Genomic DNA, 9,866 nt, shown 5'->3' with positions numbered 1-9,866 from the left:
CCCCCAGACTGAGCCTGGGACAATGGATTACAGCTAACAGGATTACTTTTCCATCCAATATTCCTTCAAATAAAAGGAGGGGGCTTTTAAAACATCTTTCCAACTCTAATTTATACTCCTCGAAAGACACGGAGGCCTCCATATTGTTAATCTGTTTCTAATTAAACTGGCACTTGTTCCGCAGTCAGTTTGATGGATAGTAAACATATAAGATCAGCTGCGGCTCATTAAATGCATGCCACTGCACTATGCTGAGCTGCAGACTCTGGCATTCCCCCCTGCCCTTCCCCATTCTCACAGGCTGGGACCAAACCCAGTGTGAACATGATACAGCCTTGTTTCTTCCAATGGCACACACCCGTACCAAATCTCACTTACAATGATCCCTGTCTCACCGTCTTGCACAGCATTTTCTTTGAGAACAAAGTACACTCCAGCATGACTCACATACAGGTTTCTGGGCACAGACTGCACGAAAGAGGCATGGACAGATATACATAAAACATGTTTAATGTCAGTGTTTACAGGACAGTGTATTCCAATATTTGCAAAGCAAGTAACCAGATTTTAAAACACATGATCCACATTCCTTCCTATCCCTGCCCACAAAGAACCATCTCCCACCCCCCCTCCCCACTGCCAAACAAGGAAACCAAACCCTCAGCATAGAACCACAATTACCACCTTACATCACAAGCAGAATAGGAAGGAAAAGAACCCCCCCTCCCCCACCCAAAAACAAGTAAATCTTATTTACAGTTGATATGCAGAAATATTCACCCACTCATGGAAAAAAAAAAAGCAGTAAATGATGGTCCCTGTCTATTAGGAAGGGATGGCTGCAGAGGCACCACTTCAAAAACACTACAGAAAGCAAGCCACGGGAAGCATTCTGCCACGCACAGCGACCATAGGGGTGTCAGCCAAAGGAAGTGCAGCAGCATGAACGGAGTCCATTCAAAGGCAAAGCATCAGGCACATGAAATGTCTCAAGGGTCCAGCCATATTTCTGCAGTCTGCTATCCAGACACTTGATGGACATCTTATGAGGAAACTTGTCATGCAATGTGTAAGCTAGGCAGCGTCTAGTTCAGTTTCCCCTCCTGGGAAGGGGCAGACATCCCAAGAAGATGAGGAGCACAAGTGCAGGAGCTGGAGAGAAGCATGAGTGCAAATGAAGGGGGTGGGGAATAAGTGAAAGACAGGAAGAGAGGAGCCAGGGAAAGGAGCACTGGTACAATGTGCTCACCAGGAGCACAACACTTAGTGCAGTAAAGTGAATTGAGGTGACCATTGGAGATATTTGTCTTAGTAATTTACTCTGCACAGCAAAACCTTACCTCAATAATCTTAAATTAAGATCGGGGAGAGGGTTTGTACACATGTATGAGGGAGCCCAGCCCCCACAAATGAGAAACAGCCTTCAATCCCCTAACCTTACAATCCATCCTTCGACAGAATGCTGCCTAAGAATCCTCTATTTCTTTCCTGTGCCTCACAGTGATTAGATTCATAATCAAGATTGGTTGACACTAGCAGTGAACATATTTGTTCCGCATCTCACCACACCTGCCCTGACCCATAATGCTGTCACTCTTCTCCATCCCCACCCCCCCTGAACCAGGATTTTCACATGATAAGCACACAGAAGCATAGCTGCTTTACAGAATTCTTCACGTAACAGACCATGTTAATGCCCATGCCCTCTGCTGATCCCCTGTCCAGCATAAGCCAGCACAGTACCATATTTCCTGCCTAGTGAGGAGCAGGCACATCAATGATTGTTGCACAATGCCCTGATAGAAAACTCTCTATGATAAACAGATACCACTGAAGTCTCCTCCCCATCCGTTCCCAGGGAGGGGAGGGGAAGTAGCTGCCTACAAAGCTCAGAAGTGCCCTTTCACCACCCTCAACTTCTGTTCTTTCCAATACATCTCATGCATTTACTTTTCTTATATCTACATCCAGGCAGTGATGTATAACACCAGAAAACCAGAATGAGTTCAATGTGAAGCACAGCACCCAATGGAAAAAACATCAAATCAAAACGAGGGGAGAGACAAACTGAGGCGGGAAGAAATAACCAGAGCACTCATCTGAGGCTGGAATGGATGGGACAGACTTTGCCAGGACACTGGCTGGGCACACTTCCACCCTCCGCTCCACTGGCAAAGGAGGGAGACAGAGGTGCATCAGCCACCACTCATTTCTTGTTCTTGAGCTGGTTAGCCAACCAGTCCAGCCCCTCATACAGACCATCTCCACTGGTGGCACAGGTGGCTTGGATGTACCAACTGCGGTGGCGTAGAGAATGCAGGCCCAACTTGTCTGTGATCTCGGCAGCGTTCATAGCATTTGGAAGATCCTAGTAGGCACAAAGAATATAGCAGGCATTATGCATGCTGGGACATCCCATGCCTAGTCTTAACAGCTAAGAGCTCATTTTTCCATTTCAAGAGCATGTTTTCAGTCCTGTCCTGACACAGCAAATGCAAAATTCACTGTGTTTTGTAATATAGCCACACAAATGGAACCTGTTAGGCTCTATTCAACTGCAAAATGGGGAATATAGTGATGAGAAAAGAAACCAGACTAAAATTCAGTTCTTTAGTTGATTATTCACAAACTAGAGACAGGCAAGAACAGCACAGGTTTCCACCCTTCTCCCCCTCCACCAAATCCACTCTCACATATACACACACTACCCCAACACAGAATTCATACAGCTCAGGCAACAGCAGTGCAAGATTCCTTCTCACACACATTCACTGTCCACCTCAAACAGTACAGCTCAGGTTTCCTTCACACACACACAAACACTGCCCCATCACAGAAACAGCATAGCATGAACTTCAGCAGTATAAATTTCCTTCACATACCTCATTGCCTCACTATAGGCCACAGTCAACATGAACAGCAGGAATGCAAGCTTCCCCTACACAGTGCCCTCTCAATAAAAAGTTTAGCAACAGTGCAAAGTTCCCTTCTTCAAACTGCTTACCACAAACAATTACAATCTGAACTACAACCATGCAAGATTTACTCACTCATGTTGCCCACCACTGAAGAGTACAGTATAGCACAGGTAGCAGCAACGTTAGCTTCATCTCATGATGTACCATGAATATTTACTAGACTATCTCAGGGAAAGTGTACCAATGCTATGAATGTAAAATCTAGATTTATTTCTATATTCATTCAACTTCTTGCCTGTCTCCTTGATGGATTCAATTCTAAGGTTAACAAAACCAGTTACGAAGGTACTTTTTGTGACATGGAACTCTAGAAAACTCTCCATCCCCACTACAGAATATAATGATTTCCAGGTATTAAATAAAAGCTACTAAAGCAGCAGTGACCCTGTGCTGAGAGACTCTGCATCAGCACGGGTGACAGCACACCATGACTCACCTGCTTGTTCGCAAAGACCAGAAGAACAGCATCTCTTAGCTCATCTTCAGCCAGCATTCTCATCAGCTCTTCCCGGGCTTCATTCACTCGCTCTCTATCATTACTGTCAACAACAAAAATTAGTCCTGAAGAAAAAGAGACAAAAGGTTAACAGAGAAACTTGCCGCATTTCTTGCGCAGGAAAGGAAAGAACCATAATAAGAGGCATTTCTAAGCCAGGGATCCCCAAATTTGTTGAGAACCAAACCCAGCTGAGTTTTTAGGATTTTCAGAAAGAATATGCATGAAATCTATCTGTATACCGTGGAGACAGCATAAGCAAATAAATCTCATGCATATTGGAAATCCTAAGAACCCCAACAGGTTTCAATGGTTGAGGTTCCAGTTTGGGGACCCCTACTCTAAATATTCTCTCCTGTATTACCTGGGTGATCTAATGGGCCAACATCTTCACATATCCTCAGCATAAAATAACGGGCAATTATCCCATACCTCAGAAAATAGGAGGGGCAGTTATTCTCACATACCCTGAGTGTTCTGAAAGTAATGCCTCCACAGTGGACGGATCTTGTCTTGGCCACCCACATCCCATACAGTAAAGCTGATATTCTTGTATTCCACTGTTTCAACATTGAATCCTGAAATAAAAATGGCATCATTTAGTAAAGCAAATTTGTTGGATTTAAGGTATTTGTTTAAAAGAAAAAAAAACCCTAAGACCCCATTTACTAAAAGTGACATCCACTTGACAGCTAAGTGGTCTCTGCGCTATCCAAAATCAAAATATCATGCAGTCAGAAAGGTGTGCATACCTATGGTAGGAATAGTAGTGACAATCTCTCCCAGCTTTAGTTTATATAAAATAGTAGTTTTGCCAGCAGCATCCAATCCCACCATCAGAATCCTCATCTCCTTCTTCCCTATCAAGCTTTTCAACAGATGCCCAAAGATGTTCCCCATAGCAAATCCTCTCTTCCAGCACAGCAGAGAATACTGGTCAATATGCCTGCACTTTCAGCTAGCTCCTGGCTGTGATGTGCGTTGCTGTTTTCCTTGTTCCCTTTAGAAAGAACAGAATGCAAGTTAAGAATTACATCTTACTTCAGGCAGTTATGTCTGTCACTTTTGTGGCCATTTTATGTACAGAGAAGAAAGCAACAAGCACCTTGTGGCCTATGATCTGCAAACAAGTACTACACACCAATGCTAATATTACAATAAAAACACAATGTAATATACTGGGTCACACCAAGGTCTATGAAGCCCAGCATCCTGTTTCTGACAGTGGCTATTCCAGGTCACAAATACACAACAAGAAAGCAGATACAGTATTGCCTCAGGAAACACAAGACTACCAGGAAGCAAATCCTGCCGTGCAGCCCGGTCTAGTTACATCACCATGACAAACATGGCAAAAAAAAAAAAAAAGGGCAACAGCTCAGCTTCCATTAGCAGCTATGAGCGAATTCAGGGACTCAGAGTGCAAGACGCTGCGTGGAAATGAAATAGTGCAGAGGTTGTACTCATACTCCCCAGGAGGGGGGCTCCAGTGCAGCCCTTCCAAGCCATTTTCAGGAGGCAGCTAACTACTGAATGAAACTAGCGTAGCTAACAGAAACTGCTCCTCCAAACATTATAATCCGTTCAGATTACAAGCATTTCAAAAATGCATAATTTACAAGGCAAATCACTTCACGAGCCTGCCTAGAATAGATCTTATACCTCCCTCAACCCCCATCTGTCCAACCATTTCCCAAGCTAAGAAGAAATCCATACTCAGCCGCCCCCACGCATATATACATATACTCGCACACGGTAGGCATATATTCATCCACCCCACGGACTCCTGCTGACCACCACCCCCGCAGCCCTTCATTTCCCCGACCGCATCCCGCTCACCCACCTACTCAGCGGCCGCTAGCTAGCTCCGCGCGCGCGCCTCCTCGCACCGGAAGTAGCCGCGTATTTCTCGCGAGGCCCGGGCTGCCCCAGCCAGGTAAAGCTTGGCCCACAAACTCTCGCGAGAGCTGCGCACCGTCTCCATGGCATCAGCTCAGCTGCAGGGGCGAAATGAGTGGGAGGAGGGTTAGCTCGGGCGTTGTTGAATGTAACAGCGTGCAGCTGCGCGCGCCCGGCGCCCGCCCGTATCTTCTGGTTCTGAATCACGTTCGCCTCAGCTGTCTATGTGCTGCTGGTGCTCTGTCACGATCCCGAAAGCCCATTGGTACAGGTTGTATGTATATAACACTTCGGGGGTCTTTTACTAAAGCTTAGCTCGAGTTATCTGCAGCAGGGCCCATGTTATTCCAATGGGCCCTGCTGCAGATAACTGAAGCTAAGCTTTAGTAAAAGACCCCCTTTATGAACAACGTGTGTTCGGCTACCATTAGCAGTGAATCGGAGAGATTAGAGAGAATCTCCAGTGTATGTGAGCATAGGGGGTTAGGTTTATTCCAGTCAGATTATGTGCAAAATTAACCCATTTGCACCCCCCCCCCCCAGATATATATGGCGACTAAGGTTGGACGTGCAAATTTGGCAGTGTGGCTAAATTACGTGTGCAACTTTTTAAACAAGCCAATCAGTGCCAATAATTGCAATTCCATATCATCAAGCTGATCAATCCATAGACTGGTGGGTTGTGTCCATCTACCAGCAGGTGGAGATAGAGAGCAAACTTTTGCCTCCCTATATGTGGTCATGTGCTGCCGGGAACTCCTCAGTATGTTCTCTATCTCAGCAGGTGGTGGTCACACACAGCAGCAGCTCTGGCTAGGCCTCCAAGCCTAATCCTTAGGTTTTGTTGAGGCCTGGGGTTGAGGGCTCTTTTGAGCAAGTGCAAACCTGGTGGTGCCAGGTCCCTCCTTTTCTCCCCCCTCCCGCTGGCTCCGTTTAAAAAAAAAAAAATTTTAAACGTCTTTAAAGGCGTTTAATTCGACGTTTCTTTAAACGTTCATTGCAGCTACTCACTGGGACACCAGTTCGTTACAGCTCGGAGCGGCAAGCAGGTAATTTTACCTTTTTATAGCGGGCAGGGGGTTCCCCGATTCTTCTCCTCGTGGCATATGGCGTCGGAGGGCGAGGGCGCAAAGGGTCGCTCCCCGGATCGCTGGAGCGCTTCTAGAGGGGATGCGGGGGTTTTACAACCTGATTCGCCCTTGATGGGTGACAGTTTAGTGGCCGATGAATGTCCCGGTCGTTCCTCCGGCGTGGCGGTTTTTTCCCGCCATAAACGCCCATCCCCCGCTCCTCGCCTCCGCCATCTTGGCCGGCCACGCGGCTCGGACGGCTTCTTCGTGGGCCGCCCTTGAGGTTGGAGACATTAATGCCATGAACGCCCTTAATTTGGGCGACGGCACAAGCGGCTAAAGTTAAGCGCCGTTCTTCCCGCGCGGCTCCTTCGCGGAGTTTCGCGCCGGACGCCATTTTGGATGCGCAGCATGTCTCTCCCCCGCTATTGCGAGCGCCGGTTGAGAGTGCGTCTAGGGCTGTTGCCCAGGCTGCGGAAGTGCACAGTCTGGGGGGTTTCTCCCCCGAGTTTGTTTTGCTGCTGCATCAGGCTTTCCTCATGCAAAACGCTGCCCCTGCTCCCTCTTCTGATAAAGAGGTTGAGGTTCCCAGAGGTAAACGCCCTCGGGTTGATTTCCAGGCCTTGGAGGACTTTGTCTCCTCCGATGTAGATGAGGGCAGCGTGTCTGAGGTCTCCCAACGGTCCTTTGCGGATTCCTTGGAGGAGATAGATCCCCGCTCGGATGGAGCGGATGACCCCTCTGCAGCGCGGCTTTTTAGCCCAGAGGATTTGCCCAACCTGTTTTTACAGGCCATGGACACTTTGAAGATTTCCTCTCCGGAGGACGTCTCTCCCTCAGCCCCTGTTGGCTCTGCCATTATGCTGGGGACGAAGCGCCCGCCTAGATCCTTCCACGTGCATGATGCCATGCACTCCTTAATTGCGGCTCAATGGGATGTCTCGGAAACGAGCCTTAAAGTGGCTAGTGCTATGTCCCGCCTCTATCCTTTGGCTGTGAGTGAACGTGAGGCCTATCTGTGGCCTACCGTGGATTCTTTAATCACTGCGGTGACTAAGAAAACGGCGTTGCCGGTGGAAGGTGGCATGGCCTTAAAGGACGCCCAAGACAGAAGATTGGAGGCGGCCTTAAAGTCGTCCTTTGAGGCAGCTGCTTTAAGTTTGCAGGCCTCAGTTTGCGGCTCCTATGTGGCCAGGGCGTGCCTGACTATGTTGCAGCGGGCTTCCCCCTCGGATCTTTCCTTGAGGGCTGATTGGCCGGCCCTGGAATCGGGCTTAGCCTATTTGGCAGACTTGCTGTATGATGTCTTGAGAGCCTCAGCTAAAGGCATGGCTCAGACAGTCTCTGCGTGGCGGTGGCTTTGGCTGAAACATTGGTCTGCTGACCACGCCTCTAAATCCCGCCTGGCTAGATTGCCTTTTAAAGGCAAGCTGCTCTTTGGGGTCGAGCTGGACAAAATCGTGACCGATCTCGGCACGTCTAAGGGCAAGAAATTACCAGAGGTCAGGGCTCGGGCTAGTACTCGTCCCGGTACCTCCAGAGGACGGTTGCTGGAAGCCCGTCGGTACCGCCCGGGCAAGTCGGGTTCCTCTGCCCCCTCTTCCTTCAAGAGGAATTTCTCCCCCAAGCAGCATTCCTTTCGCAGAGACCGCCGTCCCGGAGGTGCTCCCTCCGGTCCTCCCCCAGGGTCTCGTACCCAATGACGGGGCCTTGGTCCACGTCCCAGTGCAGATTGGAGGACGGCTGTCCTCGTTTCTGGGCGAGTGGACCTCTATAACTTCAGATGCGTGGGTGCTGGAAGTCATCAGAGACGGCTACAAGCTAGAGTTCTGCCAACCCTTAAGAGACGGGTTTGTACTCTCTCCCTGCAAGTCTCCGGTCAAGCTGTGGCAGTGCAGCAGACCTTGGACAACCTGATCCGCCTGGGTGCGGTCGTTCCGGTGCCAAAAAATCAGATTGGCAAGGGACGTTACTCCATTTACTTTGTGGTTCCAAAGAAAGGAGGTTCTGTCCGGCCTATCCTCGACCTCAAAGGGGTCAATCGGGCCTGGAAAGTGAGGCACTTTCGCATGGAGACTCTCCGCTCTGTTATAGCGGCAGTTAAGGCAGGAGAGTTCTTGGCTTCCTTGGACATCAAGGAAGCGTACCTGCATATTCCCATCTGGCCTCCTCTCCAACGCTTTCTGCGTTTTACAGTCCTGAGACGACACTTCCAGTTCAGAGCCCTCCCTTTCGGGTTGGCTACTGCTCCGCGGACCTTTTCCAAAGTAATGGGGGTCATAGCGGCCTTCCTGCTAAAGGAAGGAGTACAAGTCCATCCTTATCTGGACGACTGGTTGATCCGAGCCCCCTCTTATGCAGAGTGCGGCAAAGCTATGGACCGGGTAGTTGCTCTTGTGGGCTCCCTGGGATGGATCATCAACTGGAAGAAGAGCCAGCTGCGCCCGACTCAGTCCCTGGAGTATCTGGGAGTTCGATTCGACACCCAAGTGGGCAGAGTGTTCCTGCCAGACAATCGGATTGTCAAGCTTCAGGCTCAGGTGGACTAGTTCCTAGTAGCCTCTCCTATTCGGGCTTGGGACTACGTGCAGCTGTTGGGCTCTATGACGGCCACGATGGAAGTAGTGCCCTGGGCCAGGGCTCATATGAGGCCACTACAGCTATCTCTGCTGCTGCGCTGGACTCCGATGTCGGAGGATTATGCTGTGCGCCTTCCCGTGGACCCAGCAGTGCGCAAGGCGCTGAGCTGGTGGACGCAGACAGACAAGTTGTCTGCAGGATTGCCTCTGGTGACCCCGGAGTGGATTGTCGTCACGACAGACGCCTCTTTGATGGGCTGGGGAGCCCACTGCTTGGGAAGGACAGCGCAGGGGCTCTAGTCTCCTGCAGAGGCAAGTGGTCTATCAACCTCCTGGAACTCAGAGCCATTCGGTTGGTGTTATTGGAGTTCATCCCGGTACTGGTGTTGTAGCCTGTACGGGTCCTGTCGGACAATGCCACGGCTGTGGCCTATATCAACCGCCAGGGAGGTACCAAGAGCGCCCCTCTAGCCAAGGAGGCTATGAGTCTTTGCCAGTGGGCGGAAGCGAACCTGGAGCAGCTTTCAGCGGCCCACATTGCCGGAGTCATGAATGTCAAGGCGGACTTTCTCAGTCGCCATACCTTGGAGCCCGGAGAGTGGCAACTATCTGCTCAGGCGTTCTTGGACATCACGAAGCGCTGGGGCCAGCCGAGCCTAGATCTGATGGCGTCATCGGCCAATTGCCAAGTGCCGCGCTTTTTCAGCAGAGGACGGGACCCTCGATCCCTGGGAGTAGATGCTCTTCTCCAACAGTGGCCGACACAAGAGCTCCTCTATGTGTTCCCGCCCTGGCCCATGTTGGGCAGGGTGCTAGACCGGGTGGCAAAGCATCCCGGCAGGGT

At 49.8% G+C, this 9,866-nt stretch overlaps 1 protein-coding gene across 1 annotated transcript; it reads right to left on the bottom strand.

Moving 5' to 3' along the window:
* Positions 1 to 512: 512 nt before the first annotated feature.
* On the bottom strand, positions 513 to 5,418 carry ARF3 (ADP ribosylation factor 3). Its single transcript, XM_030196824.1, has 5 exons — positions 5,318 to 5,418; positions 4,227 to 4,474; positions 3,942 to 4,052; positions 3,415 to 3,539; positions 513 to 2,368 (listed from the first exon to the last, which is right to left on the bottom strand). Exons 2-5 carry the CDS (start codon positions 4,372 to 4,374, stop codon positions 2,207 to 2,209), a joined length of 546 nt encoding a protein of 181 aa, XP_030052684.1. The 5' UTR covers positions 4,375 to 4,474; positions 5,318 to 5,418; the 3' UTR covers positions 513 to 2,206.
* Between the last annotated feature and the right edge of the window lie 4,448 nt (positions 5,419 to 9,866).

The sequence above is a fragment of the Microcaecilia unicolor genome, chromosome 3 (assembly GCF_901765095.1).
Source record: "Microcaecilia unicolor chromosome 3, aMicUni1.1, whole genome shotgun sequence".
Lineage (NCBI taxonomy): Eukaryota > Metazoa > Chordata > Amphibia > Gymnophiona > Siphonopidae > Microcaecilia > Microcaecilia unicolor.
Note: the sequence above shows the minus strand (reverse complement) of the source record. Positions and strands in the feature narration are given on the sequence as shown.

Bases quoted from the DNA above. Each gene is read 5' to 3' on its own strand.
- ARF3 (XM_030196824.1), bottom strand. From the start codon at position 4,374: ATGGGGAACATCTTTGGGCATCTGTTGAAAAGCTTGATAGGGAAGAAG. The intron at 4,053-4,226 runs GTATGCACACCT...TTTTTATTTCAG, and splicing joins CACTACTATTCCTACCATAG to GATTCAATGTTGAAACAGTG. The intron at 3,540-3,941 runs GTATGTGAGAAT...CTTTTTCTTCAG, and splicing joins TTACTTTCAGAACACTCAGG to GACTAATTTTTGTTGTTGAC.